Raw genomic sequence first — 19759 nt, 5'->3', positions numbered from 1 at the left:
ATGCCCCCCCTCCTCCTCCTCTCAGAGGTTGAGCTGCTGCCTGTTGCTGAGCGACTGACGTCAGATCTCTGTGGTTTCTGTCACTGAGACCGACCTGATAACACCTGCTGCTGAAAGGACTTTCCACGGAAATGTTTTTTCCTTCTTATTAGTTGATGTTGCAATATTGTGGCCCCTTAAACGATAAGATCAGTTTCAACTGCTTTAACGGGGGGGTGGGGGGCATGTGTAACTCTGTGTGCAGGGTTTTATAATCCAGGTTCACTGTGGCTAACACACCGACTCAGAGGCAACATGCCACTCACTTAAATCTCTCTACGCATCATGGGAACTGTAGTCCCAAAGCTCAGAGCATGGTCGACCCAGAGAGAAGAAAAAGGACGACAACATCCACTAATATCTATTCGTTTATTAGGGGAGACCGATGGCTGTAACATGGGTCAGTTGTAACACATAAACTAGTGTAACTAGTTTGTCTTTTTTACTATTTTGGGTTTAATTTAAAATTTTTAAATTGTGTGTTTTTATGTTTGCTCGTTTTTTTTTCTCCCCCTTTCGTTCCCAACTCTTACTGTTAAATGTTTTGTTTTTATATAAAGCACACTGAGCTGCCCCTTGGTAAGAAATCTGCTGTATAAATAAAGCTGCTTTGCCTCGCCTAGTGTCAGAGAGAGAGTCTGTTAGTACTATTTATGTGTCCTTGTCCTTTGTCATTCAAAAATGCCTGAAATATATACAGTATATGATATATTTGCCTGTTTTACCCATGTAATTTAAGTCACGGTTTGTGTTCTGTACATTGTCTTTGTTCAATGAAAAAGTAAACAACATAAAATAAGACTTTAGACTTTTATTGTCCCTTAAGGTAAATTCTCATTATTTTCACATAACCTCTTCATTCCACCACAAGGACAAAGCAAAGTGCAGCACACATAGATATGAGTGAACACATTTACCAAGAAGTAGAAAAAGAAAAAAGAGAGGATGAACTGAGAGGAAGAGGTCACGACAGTAAAGAAGCTTCACCCACAGTAAACAGGAAATAATAAAAAAACAGAGTAGCTAATACTGAGAAATAGGAAGAAGAACTGAGAAATACGAGCTGGAGCATCAGTCCCCAAATGCACACACAGCACAGCGCCCCCTGCTGCACAGTTCAGTATCTTACAGCAGAGCAGAGTGACTGAGAGACCCATGTTTCAGACCAAACACTGAAGTGATTGCTGTTGGAAGATACAACTTATATTAACACAAACATTCAGCTAACTTCTGCTTTAATGTAGACTTTTTTTTTTGTCGCCTATGTGTTAATATTTATCTGTAAAGGAATTTTGTACTGTCTCTATTGTCAATTAATGAGTCATGTTTCTTGGTTGTAACTTGTATTCTTGTTAAATAAACATTTGATGACAAACAAAAAAAAAAAGATCTGTAAAGGATCCTCAATGATGCTATTAACGTGGGTGATCTATAAATGTCCTTAAATTATTGAAAACACCACACTGCTCATTCACCAACAAGAGATGTCAGTTCTTGGGCGCTTTTTCAAAACCCATATTTCTCCACCAGGAGGCGCTGCCATTGGACCAATGCTGTCCTTACTCTCTTTTACAGTGCTCTAGTTTCAGGTAGTGGTGGTGTTTTCTGGCTGTTCCGGGTCAAAAATCACTAGTTTTTTTTCCTTCTTTTTTTAAATCAGTGACGTGCGGTCATGGTTGCCAGGCAACGCCGGGACTGCGCTTTGGGACGTTTTGGACGCATCAGTAATGGCGGGAAGAACTGACACACAAAGAAACAGCGGCCGGGAGGTAAGCTAGCTAGCTACATCTACAACTTAAATTACACCATGAATATTGTTTTCAGACGTCAGATTTATATGAGACAGAACATCCACCATGTAGAAATCTGTTGGTGTTATAAGGGACCACCACTCCTGTAGGAAGAACTGGGATTTCTAAAATACCATTAAAGCAGATATCATCGGCACGGCCGTTTCGGCTAATGCTGTGTTCAAGGCAGGCTTTTGAAACCGTAAGTTACAGCTTCAAGTCACAACTACGACTTGGTAGCGTTCCAGGTAACCCGTAGCTCGTGTTTTTACCGTCCTGTTGTCTGTGAAAGTTCCCTATAACGGCCACTCGTAACTTCCGACCCGTGAACTCGTACCAGATCGAACTGGTATGACTTCACAGGAAGGAAAAACACAAAGTACGAGTTTCCTTGAACGCACCATGAGTTAGCAGCCCCCGCCCTTGTCAGGCATCAATTGGTCCTCGTGCTACGTCACCACATTCACGCGCATCCCTTGGCTGCACACACAGCCCTTCATGCCGTTCTCTCCCCTCATTGGATAACACTTGTATCCCACAAGGAAAATTTTCTCCTCGGGTTACAGCAGAGCAGAGTGACGGAGAGACTCGTGTTTAGGCTGAAATACTTCATGTAAGTGATTGCTGACGGAAAATAGGACTATTTAGGACTTATATTAACAAAAACATTCCACTGATATCTGCTTTAACTGCTTAAAGCCAGACACTAACAGGCAAAAACATAAGACATAGCCTAGTTTTTTCATGCACTGATCAATTTGGGGATTTTGAGCTATTTTGCCTCTTGGTGTGTCTTCTTTTAGAAAAGTGGAGAGAAATGGTAGAAGATCCACATTAAGGTTTTTATTTTACTTTATTCTGGCCTCTTTCACCTGTAGATTTCTCCTAAATTCACCAAAAGTTCAAACTCCTGTGTGACAAAAAAATCGTAATTTCCTTTGCATCAGCAACAAATCATAAAAGTACCATTGACAATAACAATCTATGGAATTTTACAACACAAATCTTTAAAGGCCGTTTTCTCAGAGAGAGTTTTTCCTTAGACTCTGAGCTAGAAATCTCCACTTCAGCAGCACTTACAGACACCAAACCTTCCAGTTTGATCCCTTTCTATATTCTGAAGGTTTTTACAGAGGGGATTGTTGATATATCATTCACAGCCTCATTTATACAACATTTTATTACTAAAAACATGGCAAAATGTGATTATTTTTAGAGCTGGTGACACACGGCGCTGACCAGTCCAGACACAGCTGCTGCACATCTGGAAGAGCCAAAGCACATCTGTCACACTTCACACCAGTGTGAGGCCCAGGAGGAGGAGGAGCAGGAGGAGGAGTTATAGAAAACACCACAAGGTAAGAGACACAGGTCTGTACAGCAACTCATCAACTAGTGAAACTGTCAGTGTCGTAGACAACAGTGATGAGCAGTGTGTGATTCCTGGTTTCACATGAAAAATGGAGTCAAAGGAGCAGGAGGCTACAGTAGAACTAGCTAACGTCAGCTAGTTTTTAATAGGCTACCATTACATGTTTGTCAAAGCTATTACTATTATACAATATTATTTACTACTGGTCAGGTCATATTTGACCTATTCTGACAGTTTGGCAGCAGTGTGAATTATTCTAAATGTCTGTCTTTTAATGTGATATTTGGGTACCAAAATACACCAAACTGTAAATACTTTCAAATGTTATACTTTTATTTCCATATAATATCACAGCTATCTGTGAAATGTAGCTCCACACTACTGTTGCTTCTACAGATCACAGAACACAGCCAGGTGGATTATGGGATTTTTATTACACAACATAAAACACAGCAATGGCAATGGAAAAGCATCAGTCTCTGTTCATAAAATAGTAACAAAAATCACTCCCTTCGTATATATTGTTATTGTACAAGACATAAGTAACGGCCCCAGCCCCTCCCCTCCCACACACACACTCCATGATATGACTAAATTGCTTTTAAGAACACATATTTACCATGAGGTAAGTGTAAAAATAGATAACATGTGGCTAATTGACAGAATTTACATTAAATTCTGGGATAGATAAACTAATGTGAGCCATTTAACTGAACAGAGGAAAAGAAATCATCTATGTAATAAAAACGTAATGAAAAGTAATATAAAAATGCACAACATATTACCTGCAACACAACATAAAACACAGCAATGGCAATGGAAAAGTTAGCATCAGTCTCAGGACGATCACAGTGAGATCCTCTTTTCTCTGTGTAGCTCAATAAACAATAAAACACCTTAATCTGTTCATATAAAATAGTAACAAAAATCACTCCCTTCGTATATATTGTTATTGTACAAGACATAAGTAACGCCCCGCCCCTCCCCTCCCACACACACACTACATGACATGACATGAAATTGCTTTTAAGAACACATATTTACCATAAGGTAAGTGTAAAAATAGTTCACATGTGGCTAATTGACAGCATTTACATTAATATGAGCCATTTAAATGAACAGGTAAAAAGAAATCATCTCACCCAGGTAAAATATGCAATAAAAATGTCAAGAAAAGTAACATAAAAATGCACAACATATTACTTGCAACACAACATAAAACACAGCAATGGCAATGGAAAAGTTAGCATCAGTCTGAGGACGATCACAGTGAGATCCTCTTTTCTCTGTGTAGCTCAATAAACAGTAAAACACCCGAATCTGTTCATATAAAATAGAAAGAAAATCACTCCCTTAGTATATATTGTTATTCTACAAGATATAAGTAACGCCCCCAGCCCCTCCCCTCCCACACACACACTCCATGATATGACTAAATTGCTTTTAAGAACACTATTTACCATGAGGTAAGTGTAAAAATAGTTCACATGTGGCTAATTGACAGCATTTACATTAAATTCAGGGATAGATAAACTAATGTGAGCCATTTAATTGAACAGAGGAAAAAGAAATCAAATCACACAGGCCAAATATACAATAAAAATGTCAAGAAAAGTAATATAAAAATGTAAAATATATTACCTGCAACACAACATAAAACACAGCAATGGCAATGGAAAAGTTAGCATCAGTCTCAGGACGATCACAGTGAGATCCTCTTTTCTCTGTGTAGCTCAATAAACAATAAAACACCCGAATCTGTTCATATAAAATAGAAAGAAAATCACTCCCTTAGTATATATTGTTATTCTACAAGATATAAGTAACACCCCCCGCCCCTCCCCTCCCACACACACACTCCATGATATGACTTGAATTGCTTTTAAGAACACATATTTACCATGAGGTAAGTGTAAAAATAGTTCACATGTGACTAATTGACAGCATTTACACTAAATTCAGGGATGGATAAACTAATGTGAGCCAATGCACTGAACAGATAAAAATAAATCAGATCACACAGGCAAAATATGCAATCAAAACGCCATGACAAATATTATAAAAATGTACAATAAACCTGCTACACAGCAGACAACACAGCAGACATGGGAAGATCACAACACATGAAACGAGAATAAACATTTTAGGAAGGTTAGCTTCATTAACAAGTCTCTAAACATTAATTTGTGGACGACAAATGGCGGTAAGTGCTCAACCCAGTTAGAGTAAATCACAATGAGAACCCTCATTAAGAAAAATCAATAATTATCCCAGACCATGCAGTACATCTTACCACATCCTCTGTTCAGTTCCCACGCCACCCACTGTGCCAATAGATGGCAGCGTTGCACCTGTTTTGCCATAATTTAACAAGCACAAATCAACTCTCTTACACATATACGACCTGAATCTATTGAAATGGATTTCAGATCCATTGTTGAGACGGTGGTTTTAAGGAAACCTTGTCATAGTTTTTAGGGAAACTATGACAAGATGGTTCTTTACAAGCTGCACCAATGGTATGAAACGGTACAGCTTCACTTCCTGTCTCCTGAGTGAGCGCCGTCGACCGTACCTCTACCTCGCGTTGTGAACGTGTGGATGGATAAGAGTTGTCAGTAGAGGTAAGTGAGCTATTATATTTTCTTATGCTTCATTAAATGATATGTATGCAGCTATCAGTCATATTTAGCATTACAAAAATTTGCAAGTGCGGGCGTTAGTGAGCGTTAGTTGACATTACCTTCGTGACACAGATACAGTAAACTGACTAATCATAGATATTCATGATTTATCAGTCTGGACGGTGTTTAACGGTTGTTGTGGTCATATATTAAAGACAATATGGCTGTTATGTTTTCACGTCTTAGGTAAAAATTAAACATGATATTGGGTGATGATAGTAAATGTTTTTGTTCCATAAATGAGTGGTGTAAAACCTCAATCCCCTCTCCCTGCTCTCTTACATCAAATAACGATTAATCACCCATTTACTGAGTTCCGATAGGATATTTATACATTTATATATTGTAATTAGATCTGCTGTTTACAATTCAGACTTTTATTATGAGGGAATTCTTATCATATTATGAAGACATGAAGTAAACAGCACATGAGTTGATATGGAGAGCAGAGGACACAAAAGAGCCACACAAACAAGCTTTAGAGGAGAGACTATGGAGGGCATCATAGGAAATGTACTGGAGAGGTGGGCGGTCGACTTCCACATTCATTATTGTTTTGTATGTTTTCTTTATATATGTATATTTTTAGATAGAGAAGCATGAAGCAACTGGGCAGTTGTTAGTAATGGCTAAATACAACTATTTACATATAGTCAGGAATCACCAAGTGAACTTGTGTGTGACAGACGGTTCACACAGATTTCCGCTCTGCTCTGCTTCAGATTCACAAAGTCCCAACAGTCCTGAAGATGATGATCCAAAATCCAGGTGTTTGCTCTTCACTCATCTTTGGCTGAGATTAATTGATGAAGAAAAAACAATTCATAACTTTGCCTTTGAAAGCATCATCACTGTACTTTCAGTCTCTAAACCAATAAGTCAGTGTTGTTTCTCCAAGAGATACTGTGCTGCAAAAACCTGTTGATCACATGAGACTGAGAGGAGAGATGAAACCACAGAGGATTTCCTCCTGCAGGATCTCAGTGAAACTCTAAAGGGAACATCTGAGGGACGATGCTGGATCTCAGTGAAACTCTAAAGGGAACATCTGAGGGACGATGCTGGATCTCAGTGAAACTCTAAAGGGAACATCTGAGGGACGATGCAGGATCTCAGTGAAACTCTAAAGGGAACATCTGTGGGACGATGCTGGATCTCAGTGAAACTCTAAAGGGAACATCTGAGGGACGATGCTGGATCTCAGTGAAACTCTAAAGGGAACATCTGAGGGACGATGCAGGATCTCAGTGAAACTCTAAAGGGAACATCTGAGGGACGATGCTGGATCGTTGACTGAGCTGATGGACAGGTGTGTGGCAGCTGACAAGTCTGGATGTCAGACAAGTTCGTCCTCTGCAGCAGCCTGGACTCCTTCTTCTTCAGCTGGCCCTCCCTCAGCTGTGGAAACACCCAGGTTGAAAGACTGCAGCTCTATGGCCTCCTGTTGGACTGGACTCTGCCCCCTGGTGGCCTGGAGAGATGTGGCAGCACACAGACATGAGACTTCAGTTCAACATACAGGAGCTGAGAGCTTCATGTCAGACAGAGCTCAGGGCAACAAAGGTGAGTCTGGTACCTTAAAGGAGCTGTACGTAAGACTGTGGCCAAAACTGTTGCTGCATTTCAAATTCTGTCAAATGTTAGACTGCATTAGTTACTACCTGCAGTGAGATGATGAAGCAGCAGCACATCTACATCTGTTATCATAGGACAGGATCAGAATTTATTTATTTAAAACAGGGACAGTGCACAAAAAACATTCATCTTGTGAGACAAGAAAAGATGTCCTGAGCCAGGTTATAGCAACATTTGCTCATTTCCACCTGTAGTCCCTGGCCAGGTAAGAACAGGTGAAGAGATAACAATTAAAATCGTTGAAATACGAAGTAGATAAAACAAACTTACAAAACAGGGAACAAGAGCGCCAAGTCATGAAGATGAAAACATATCTAGCTTTTTGCTCTGATTGTTTCATTGCTGACTCACAGTAACTACGAGCAGAGTTCACGTCAACTCAACACACTGTTACTCTGCATCTACAGGAGCCTTAGTGCATGTTCATGTGCAGTGATTTGTGTTTTTAAATGTGAATATTCCTGCTGTACTAATGTTGTCAGTTAGATCAGTATTTCAAATTAACATGATTCCCGACATATTGAGTGATTTTATGATTACTTACCATACATTTCTTACATCCAGCTCCTTTAAGGCTGAGACAGATGACAGCGATCAGCAGCAGCAGCAGACCGAGTGGCAGGACGACCAGTCTGATGATACGACCTGTTGGATCTGATGAGACACATTCAGTCATCACGTTAGATCACATGACATGAGTACAACAGCTTCATTAAACAAACCTCAACATGTTTGAGTCAGTTCTTAGAGAATAAGGTCGTCTGATCGTCTCTGTGCACTGACGATGTTGGACAGACACAACAGGTGGACAGAGTTAGTCTGAAAGGATGAACTGAAGCTTCTTGTCTCCTTCCAGCCTGTGTCTGGTTGAAATGTCTCAGGTGAGTGTTAATCACCATCTTTACAGGCAGTTTACCAAACATGATCCTGGTGAAGCTGAGTCATCCTGCTGACGTCTGACTCATCATGTAAAACCCAGTTTCTTACCATCATGGTGCTCATGTACCTTCACTGGATCCTCTCCTGTCGTGGACTTTTCACTACAGCAACATGGACGGATGAAGAGACAATGGGCCCCTGAGCACAGACAGGTGAAATGTGCTTCAACTCACCTGAGACGGTGAGGGACAGTCGACGGCTCTCAGAGGAGAAGTTATGAGAGAAAACGTAGAGGTGATAAACACAGCTGTAGTTTCCTTGGTGGGCGGGCTCTGCAGCAGGAAACAGGAAGGAGGCGGAGTGATTGACAGCTGGCTGGGTGTAGTTGTCCGTTGTGGTGGAGGAGGTGAAGGTGAGCTGGAAGGAGCCTCCTGGGTACTGTGGCTGGATGGAGCAGCTGATGCTGAAGTTGGAGCCCAGGAACACACCTGAATAACCCTGCTGCTGGGCCTGGGAGACCCCGTACATGGAGGACACAGAGATGATTGGCTGGACCAGCAGGTCTGCAAACAGAGAAATGATTGGCTGAATGTTAACAGTCAGTTTCTACAAGGACTCTGATCCAGATGTTCACTGGAAAGACAACAAGATAAAATTGATACTAATTATCCTGTATTACAACTGGTACGCAGGTACGCATGCACGGCAAATATGAGGGAATGCGGACCAACACGTGTGTCACCACGCGCTTTCGCGAAACCTGACATTAGCTAAAAAAAAATAAAAATAAAAAACCTGCGCTCTCCAGCTGTCTGACCTGCAGCAGTCCTAGTTGCCAATGGAGGATCCAGATGCAGATCGGCACAATAATAATTATAATTTTAAAGAGCACCTTTTAAGGTTACAAAGGTCTTATCAATAAATACAATTGAAATACATAATACAATTACGGAAGCCAAGACCGGCCACATCCATAATATTTTTTTTTCTTACAGTTTTCTTGTGATAACGACGTATTATTTCATGATCTCAATATAACAAATACTTTTTTTCCGTGATAACGAATTAATTTATTTCGTTATCTCATTATAACAAAGACCGTTTTCTCGTGATAACTAATTAATTTATGGTAGAATGTGTTGACATGATTGCCTAGCAATAGGGTTCACTAGATGCAATGTGTACTGTTCAGCTCGAGCATGGGGCAGTTAACTTCAGTCCACTCTACTGGCTGGTGTGATTATTGTTCACACCAGCTGTCAACAATAACTTACCGGTAAGTTACACTTAACTATGCCCTGCCCTGGGGTTGTGACGCTGTCAACCCCAGTCTCCCTGAAACTGCCAGTTTGCGTCTGCCGTTGGTTAACAGCAATTAGAAGGCAGAAAAACTCAGACATGCAATTTTGCACTTCCTTTTCTGCTGATACGTCCTCTAACATCAGAAAAATGCCACAGGAACATGTGAAAAGCACAAAAAACACGGAGGAAGGGGTCTTTGAGGCTTTAAAAACGAGCAGCAAAATCTTAAAATCAATTCTAAAACTCACAGGTAACCAGCGTGATGTGGTCGCTTCTCTTACAAGGGGGGTGCAGTGTGGGGAGGGGGGGGGGGGGGGCACTGTAGATTAATGGAAATATTACTCACTGATGGACTTACCTGAACAGGTGATCTCTACGGTGAAGGAAGAGGAATCTGATGATGATGAACACTCCCTCAGGGTAACTCCAGACTGAACACAGCCAGTGTAGATCCACCACACAGACCTCAATGAGGACTCCTTTCTTCTTCTTGTTGAAACAGCAGAGCCACAGTCCAGCTCTCTACAGGCTAAAGATGCTGCCTTCAGGTTCCAGTTCCTGCTGTACACTGGTCTCCACTCTTCTAGTTTCACCTGCAGTTCACCTGCACAGCGACTGGCTCCTCCCACCAACCTGACAGACTCTGAACACAGAGAAGAGAGTGAAGAGTAAAAGAAGTGAGTTTGATTCAAACAGAAATGAAGCAAATTAGGGATGCACATGATTAACCGTTTAACCGTTAACCGATAACAAGAACTTTGACCGAATCGGTTATTTTTTTATTATTATTAGGTCCTTATGTCGTCAACTCATCGGGGCATGTCGACACGTGCAGAGTTCACGTGCCTTCAGTCATATTCGCAGCAAAAAGTTACACAGGAGGACTGACATTATGTGCAGCAGCCCCCATGAAGGAAGATCAGACAATAAATGTAGCTACACGGACATAGATGTGAATCACCTGTAACTACGACGCTGAGAAAAAAAAAAAAAAAGAGGACGAGGACGTCGCTGCTGTCCAGTCGTTCACCTGCAGCTCTCCTGCAGCTCCACAGAGGAGCTGTCAGAGGAGCTCTGCTGTTCCTTCAGCCTGGTGTTTGGCTGCACTTTGTATAAAAACAGTTCTACTGTACATTGGACGATGTAACCTCCATATGACCGCAATCAGCTGAGACAGAGCACAGTGGATGTGGCGCTGCTCTGTCGCAGCGCACGTGTGTATTTAACGGCCCAAAAGAAGAAAAAAAATTGGAGCGATATTTTTTTTTTTTTGCCGTGCGCCGCAAGCATCTTAATCTTATCGGTTAACGGTTAATAATCGGTTAACGAGTGTCGGTTATCGGTCAGAAAAAAAATTCAAAATGTGCATCCCTAAAGCAAATCCAAACTGTACCTGTGTCTGAGCAGGTGAGTCCAACAGCTTTGCCAGGTGAGCAGCTGGTTCTAGTTGAGCCTGAGCTTCTACAGTCCAGGAGAGCTGACTCATGGCCTCCACACTGGAACTCTTTGGTCCACATTGGAGCCTCCACTGCTCCATAGAGCGCCCCCTGGAGGACTAAAGGAGCCCCACAGCCAAGCTCCCTACAGACCACCTCTGCATCCTGCTGGTCAAAGTCATCTTCACACACTGAGGACCACCACTGGTCAGACTGGTTGGACTTGACCTCCAGTCTGCCTGAACACAGACTGGTCCCATTCACCAGCCTGACAGAGTCTGCAGAGAGAGACACAACATTTAAACTTTGATCCTGACCTTTATTTACTGTCATATCAACTTTAAAGTCATCAGCATGTGTCCAGAAATGAGTTCCTTCTCTGTCCCCAACACAACCATTAAAGAAACTCACAGTCCAGTCAACCAACGGTCTGGACTTCAACATGAATGAATGAATGAATAAAAATGTGTTTATTTCAGTCAGGTCGTTCAATATTTTCACAGAAACAACTTTAAAGGGCATTTCCAGTTGTAATCAATGTCTATCTCAGATATCACGTCACCTATGATCAGTTAACGTGGACGTTTATATTCTATCATTTTTTCAATGTTCATTAATGGACTCCGGAGTAATTTTAAACTTGTTCTGTGGTCGCAAGTAACCTCCTTTTTGTTTAACAATTAAATTAAATAAAAATTCAGACTTGCCGTGGCTTCGGCATTGTTCCGTTCTGGGTCAGAGAACACAACGGTAGAGGAACTCTGACCCGGAAAGGAACAATGCGGAAGCTGCAGTAAGTCCGAATTTTGATTAAATTTAATTGTAAAGCTAATTTTTTAATTGAAATGATGGTCAAAATGACGTTACTTGTGACCACAGAACAATTTTAAAATTAGTCCAGAGCCCATTAATGAACATTGAAAAAATGATCCTTAAAGGGACAACGAGGAGTTTCTAATCGGTTATAAAAAAGTCTCACGTTAATGTGGATGAATCTCCGCTACCCACACTTGTTAATGGGCCCATTTTCGATAAATATATCATTCTGTCTCTATCGTTATTTTGTTACTATTAGTGGTGGCGGAGATGCTGGTCGAGCCGACCAGTGTTTCTTTACTTTCAGTTTCGCAACGAGTCATGAGAATAACGTAGCTGAATCGCCGTTTATGGTGGGAACTACGACGGTATGTGAACCTCTTTGAACCTCTGACTTTAATTATTGATGAATGAAAACATGAGTCCGTCTTGCACCGGTCAAAAGAATTTTACGGTGCGCGCGGAGGCTCATAAATGTAGTTTGAAAACGCTTCGCTTTTCCAAAACTCCTCGTTGTCCCTTTAAACAAAAACAAATAAACGTCCACACGCTGCAGTTGGGAGCATGGATGGTATGAAATGAACTGAGCATAGGAGACCTGATATCTGAGGTAAACATTGATTACGACTGGAAATGCCCTTTAACATCATCAGTCAAGCAACCTTGTTAGTCCACTTTAAAGGAGCATTAACGCAAATACAGCAGTAATAGCATAAAATAAGCTGAAAAATGTAAAAGATAGGTCGGGGGGAGCCATAACTAAATTTACAAAGAAAATAGCCAACAGTGTAGTGTTGTGATATTTACCCCCAAATCATATATTGCTATAATGTTTGGGATATTGACATTTGCCTTAGACATATGATAAGCTCGTGACAATCAGTTTAATGAAGCATATAATCAACTTTTATATATATAATTGGTGTAATTACTGTGTTTTGCTCTTACAGCCCAGAGAATGACACATGACAGGGGGAATCAATTTGTGGTGAATATCGCTAGTATATAGATTTTTTTTTTTTTTTGAAGACATTAGTTTAGGCGGCTGCCCTTTTGTTGTTAAGGCAGAAACCCTGGCGTTAACACAAAATGATTTTAACGGCACATTAATGCGGGCCACTCCGTAGTTTTGGAAAACAGAGAGGCTGCTTCTCTCGAGACGTTGTGTGTGTGTGTGTGTGTGTGTGTGTGTGTGTGTGTGTGTGTGTGTGTGTGTGTGTGTGTGTGAGTTACTACGGGGGGTGCGCCATCTTGTTACAGAAAACCTGCATGTTTTTTCTCCTCATGTCCTACACTAGAGAACTTGTTCTTCTCATCACCAAACGAGGCTGCTCTCTCTCTGACAGCTGATCTCTAAATGACTCACTACAGTGAAGGCTTCCTATAGGACATAGAGCTTTCTTCATTATTTAACATACATGTGATCAGGGAGCTGCCTACACCTGTACATGCAGGAAGACCATGGTCTGTGTGTGTGTGTGTGTGTGTGTGTGTGTGTGTGTGTGTGTGAGAGAGAGAGAGAGATGTTATATGATGTAACACGTTTAGATATTAAATGTCTTGTTTTCAGACCTTCACTCACTTAAATACAAAAATAACATGTTACTAAACATTTCTGCCTCTGCAACAAAGGAAGGAAGAAACTAAACCTGACTGTCACTGATGATGTCACTGATGGACTTACCTGAACAGGTGATCTCCACGGTGGAGGTAGAGGACCTGTAACCTGGTGATGATGAACAGTCCCTCAGGGTAGATCCAGACAGAACACAGTCAGTGTTGATCCCCCACACAGACCTCTCTGAGGACTCCTCTCTTCTTCTTGTTGAAACAGCAGAGCCACAGTCCAGATCTCTACAGGCTACAGATGCTGCCTTCAGGTTCCAGTCGTAGTCGTCCACTGGTCTCCACTTTCCTAGTTTCAGCTGCAGTTCACCTGCACAGCGACTGGCTCCTCCCACCAACCTGACAGACTCTGAACACAGAGAAGAGAGTGAAGAGTAAAAGAAGTGAGTTTGATTCAAACAGAAATGAAGCAAATCCAAACTGTAGCTCCACTTGTACCTGAGCAGGTGAGTCCAACAGCTTTGCCAGGTGAGCAGCTGGTTCTAGTTGAGCCTGAGCTTCTACAGTCCAGGAGAGCTGACTCATGGCCTCCACACTGGAACTCTTTGGTCCACATTGGAGCCTCCACTGCTCCATAGAGCGCCCCCTGGAGGACTGAAGGAGCCCCACAGCCAAGCTCCCTACAGACCACCTCTGCATCCTGCTGGTCAAAGTCATCTTCACACACTGAGGACCACCACTGGTTAGACTGGTTGGACTTGACCTCCAGTCTGCCTGAACACAGACTGGTCCCATTCACCAGCCTGACAGAGTCTGCAGAGAGAGACACAACATTTAAACTTTGATCCTGACCTTTATTTACTGTCATATCAACTTTAAAGTCATCAGCATGTGTCCAGAAATGAGTTCCTTCTCTGTCCCCAACACAACCATTAAAGAAACTCACAGTCCAGCTCTTGAGTCAAAGACTCATTCAGACTCATTCAATATTTTCACAGAAACAACTTTAAAGGGCATTTCCAGTTGTAATCAATGTCTATCTCAGATATCAGGTCACCTATGATCAGTTCATTTTATACCATCCATGCTCCAAACTGCAGCGTGTGGACGTTTATATTCTATCATTTTTTCAATGTTCAATAATGGACTCCGGAGTACTTTTAAACTTGTTCTGTGGTCGCAAGTAACATCCTTTTCTTTTTACAATTAAATTAAATCAAAATTCAGACTTACCGTGGCTTCGGCATTGTTCCTTTCTGGGTCAGAGAACACAACAGTAGAGGGACTCTGAGGTGTTTGTCCTCTGACCCAGAAAGGAACAATGCGGAAGCTGCGGTTAGTCCGAATTTTGATTACATTTAATTGTAAAGCTAATTTTTTAATTCAAATGATGGTCAAAATGACATTACTTGTGACCACAGAACAATTTTAAAATTAGTCCAGAGCCCATTAATGAACATTGAAAAAATTATCCTTGAACAAAAACGAATATAAACGTCCACACGCTGCAGTTGGGAGCATGGATGGTATGAAATGAACTGATGATAGGAGACCTGATATCTGAGGTAAACATTGATTACGACTGGAAATGCCCTTTAACATCATCAGTCAAGCAACCTTGTCAGTCCACTTTAAAGGAGCATTAACGCAAATACAGCAGTAATAGCATAAAATAAGCTGAAATATGCAAAAGATAGGTCGGGGGGAGCCATAACTAAATTTACAAAGAAAATAGCCAACAGTGTAGTGTTGTGATATTTACCCCCAAATCATATATTGCTATAATGTTTGGGATATTGACATTTGCCTTAGACATATGATAAGCTCGTGACAGTTTAATAATGAAGCATATAATCAACTTTTATATATATAATTGGTGTAATTACTGTGTTTTGCTCTTATAGCCCAGAGAATGACACATGACAGGGGGAATCAATTTGTGGTGAATATCTCTTTTTTTTCTTTTTCTTTTTCTTTTTTTTGAAGACGTTTGTTTAGGCAGCAGCCCTTTTGTTGTTAAGGCAGAAACCCTGGCGTTAAAACAAAATGATTTTAACAGAGTTACTACGGGGGGTGCGCCATCTTATAATGTTACAGAAAACCTGCATGTTTTTTCTCCTCATGTCCTACACTAGAGAACTTGTTCTTCTCATCACCAAACGAGGCTGCTCTCTCTCTGACAGCTGACTTTTAAATACCATAAAGCATAACATGTATGGAGGAGAGACGCCCACTTGTTTATATCTGATATGCTCCGCCACTGGCTCCATCTAGTGGCCGAATTAAGAATTTGAATTTGCGTTAATGCTCCTTTAATCGACAGGAGTATCTAAAGAGTCATGTGATGTGATTTTCTGCCACAGATGAAATAAATTCATGAGGAGTCTCTGACGTCTTTACAGCAGAAATAAACCAGAGAGAAATCTGTCAAACTCTAAAGAATGAGATCTGTCAGAGACGATGAGCTCAAAGAGACTGAAGTGTTAAAACTGTTGATGTTAAAGAAAATAATGATGGAGGAACGACAGTGAGAAAGTAAGATGACTCACTACAGTGAAGGCTTCCTATAGGACATAGAGCTTTCTTCATTATTTAACATACATGTGATCAGGGAGCTGCCTACACCTGTACATGCAGGAAGACCATGGTCTGTGTGTGTGTGTGTGTGTGTGTGTGTGTGTGTGTGTGTGTGTGTGTGTGTGTGTGTGTGAGAGAGAGAGAGATGTTACATGATGTAACACGTTTAGATATTAAATGTCTTGTTTTCAGACCTTCACTCACTTAAATACAAAAATAACATGTTACTGAACATTTCTGCCTCCACAATTAAAGGAAGGAAGAAACTAAACCTGACTGTCACTGATGATGTCACTGATGGACTTACCTGAACAGGTGATCTCCACGGTGAAGGGTAATGGTAATGATGATAATGATGATGATGATGATGAACACTCCCTCAGGGTAGATCCAGACTGAACACAGTTAGTGTCGATCCTCCACACAGACCTCCATGAGGACTCCTTTCTTCTTCTTGTTGAAACAGCAGAGCCACAGTCCAGATCTCTACAGGCTACAGATGCTGTCTTCAGGTTCCAGATGTAGTGGTCGCTGTCCACTGGTCTCCACTCTCCTAGTTTCAGCTGCAGTTCACCTGCACAGCGACTGGCTCCTCCCACCAACCTGACAGACTCTGAACACAGAGAAGAGAGTGAAGAGTAAAATAAGTGAGTTTGATTAAAACAGAAATGAAGCAAATCCAAACTGTAGCTCCACTTCTACCTGAGCAGGTGAAGATTAATCACTTTGGCTCCATCTTGTGGTAGCATGAAGAATGACACTGATATAAAAACATGAGAATAAAACCTTGTTGTACTGATGGAACAAACCCTTCAATCTGCGGGAGATGTTAATAAAGTAAATGGAGCTTCATTAGTGGTTGTACCTCTTCCTACTCTCAAATTCACTCTATAACAAGACCTTCAGTAACCCTTGTAAACTATCCTCATTGCAATAATTCTACTTTTTTACTTTTTCACTCTGTAAACTCATTTTAAATGTAAACGAGAGGATCTGTGACCAGGAAGGTGAAGGACCATCAGCTGATGACCAATGGGGACAGTGAAATTATTTCAGTGTTGAGACATAGACACCACCCTCATCCATCCACCAGCACCTTCATGTGTCCTCATCCTCTCTGTTTACCTGAGGAGCTGTGGCTTCCTTCAGCCCAGAGTCCTGAGGAGAAAACCAGAAAGGAAACATCAGTGAGATCAGTGAAGACAGAGACGTCACTAAGAAGCAGAAACAGTCGCACCATCATACAGGTCAGGAACAATGAAATGAATCCCCAACTAGGGCCGGGACTTAAACGCATTAATTACGATTAATTAATTACACAAAAATTAACGCGTTAAAAACATTAACGCATTTAATCGCACTTATTCAAAAAAAAAAAAAAAATATATATATATATATATTTTTTTTTTTTTCTCACGTGTGTCTACGTGCGGTGCGCCCGCACGCGAGAGAGGCGGCAGTTTGAGAGGCTGACTGGCAGAGATGAGAGCTGGTGAAACGCTAGCATGGTTATTTAAAACACCATCTCTGATCTCTGCCTGCACATAGATACACAGACACGGGCGCACGCTAAATGCGCTATATAGCGCTAACTGCTCAGCTGCAGCGCTATATCTATGACCTGTCACTGTCACAGGTGCAGCTCATCTCATTATGACAGGACTTCACCCTCAGAGCTCTGTCTTCAGACTGTCCTGACCTGTCCCTGAACATCACACAGGGACAACATGGAGCTGCCTGTGTGATTGGTTACTGAGTTTTATTAATGTTTACATCAGGCTGAGTTCAACAAATCAGTTTATGCTACTGTGATTTAAGTAGCCTAGTTAAATACTACAGTAATCATCATAGTGTAGTGGAAAGACCATTTAATCTGTATGTATCAAATATCCATTAATGAATTAATCGATATTTGATACATATTGATATAATTTGCATCCCTAGTCTGTTGGTCTTGGTTAAGTACCACCTTGAATGCTTAAGCTTATGTATTCAGTCATTCAATGGTATACTAAAATCCATGTGAAAAAACGCTTCTCACTGTTCTCAGGTCAAATATTTGTATGCGATTAAAATGCGATTAATTGCGATTAATTAATTACAAAGCCTCTCATTAATTCGATTAATTTTTTTAATCGAGTCCCGGCCCTATCCCCAACACATCATTTGTTCAGCCTGACAGCTGAGTACCATCGGCTCCACGCTGCTTCATGTAAACAGTAACGTTACCTGCCCAGACATTCAGCTCACTGTTTGATGCTCTGTGTATTAGCACCTACCCTACGAAGGAGTATTAGGGCCAGCCAAAAAAAAAAAAAAACAGCCAAAAAAAAATAAAAAATCCAGCGCAAGGGAAAAAAGTAAGCAAAAAAAATAAATAAATCCGGCACAAGAAAAAAAAAAACTGCAGAGGCTTGACCACGTACCACAACAAAGCGACAAGCGACTGTCGGCTCCATGACAGCAGCAGAGTGACAGACAGGCTGCCAAACTCTGCAGCGCCATAAAAGTGAACAATAAAGCTGATTAACTTTGACTCAATGCCGGAGTATGACGGTACAGTAGGCCGACTTCAGAATCGGCACACGAATCACTTACGTGTCCAACCCCTGCTGCTAACGTACAGAAATCAGCAATGCATGTTCTTTATTGCTGTCCCCCATATCTACAGTATGGCTGCCCCCCCCCCAAAAAAAACAAACAAACAAACAAACATACACACACACACAATCATTTATAAGTTACATAGAGACGTTATATGAGCTAACGTGACTAAATGTGACTGGAGACACCTCCGTGACTAGACCACCGTGATCCAGGTCTCTGCCTCCTCCTGTACTATTTACATATACAAATACTATACAGGATAGGCCTACCTCCTCTCCTGTAGTATTTGTAGTATTTAATACTACTACAAGAGCCTGTCTGTCACTCTGCTGCTGTCATGGAGCAGTCAGTCGCTTTGTTGTGGTACGTGGTCAAGCCTGCAGTTTTTTGTTTTTTTTTTGGCTGGCCCTAATACTCCTTCGTACCTACCCTAACTCTAACAAACCTCAGCAATAATATCTCTGACAACTACGTTACTGCTAAAACATTCACTTTTACTTACACACACACACACACACACACACACACACACAGACATTCTGAATACACTTTTGCAGATTCATGTACACACACACAAATGTCAATACACATTTACAGATTGTTTGACACATCTTCAAATCTAATTACGCACACACAGACTTTAAGATAAGCATTTGCAAATAATAAAGTAACAGTAATTCCTCCATCCATGTCCCTCAGTCCTACCTGAGCTCCACAGCAGCAGCAGCAGCAGGTGATCCATGTCCATGTAGACGTCTGTCTTCGTCTCTGTCTCCTCTCTGACTGCTGGACTCGTCCTCTGCTCCTCTGTTAACCTCAGGTTTTATCTCTTCATCTACGTGTGGTGTGTACATCTTCTTTAACATGGCATGACTTGTTATTTCCTGAATGACAGTTTCACAGAAACACATCTGTGGCTTTATCATGACACCATCTCAACTCAATGTATATATAGTTCACCTGCTGCATATATGTATGTATGTATGAGGATTTTAACTCAAAGAAATCCAGATGTAAATGGACTGAAGTCTGTTTTCATCTACTTAAAACCCCAGA

At 41.2% G+C, this 19759-nt stretch overlaps 1 protein-coding gene across 1 annotated transcript; it reads right to left on the bottom strand.

Annotated features, from left to right (window-relative positions):
• Window positions 1-7221: 7221 nt before the first annotated feature.
• Window positions 7222-19451, bottom strand: LOC146967088 (uncharacterized). Its single transcript, XM_085762166.1, has 4 exons — window positions 19409-19451; window positions 8633-8962; window positions 8065-8174; window positions 7222-7356 (listed from the first exon to the last, which is right to left on the bottom strand). Exons 1-4 carry the CDS (start codon window positions 19449-19451, stop codon window positions 7222-7224), a joined length of 618 nt encoding a protein of 205 aa, XP_085618292.1.
• Window positions 19452-19759: the final 308 nt, after the last annotated feature.

Source organism: Trachurus japonicus, chromosome 19, assembly GCF_045865225.1.
Source record: "Trachurus japonicus isolate A0001 chromosome 19, Traja_1.0".
Classification (NCBI taxonomy): Eukaryota; Metazoa; Chordata; class Actinopteri; order Carangiformes; family Carangidae; genus Trachurus; species Trachurus japonicus.
This window is presented reverse-complemented; position numbering and strand designations above follow the sequence as displayed.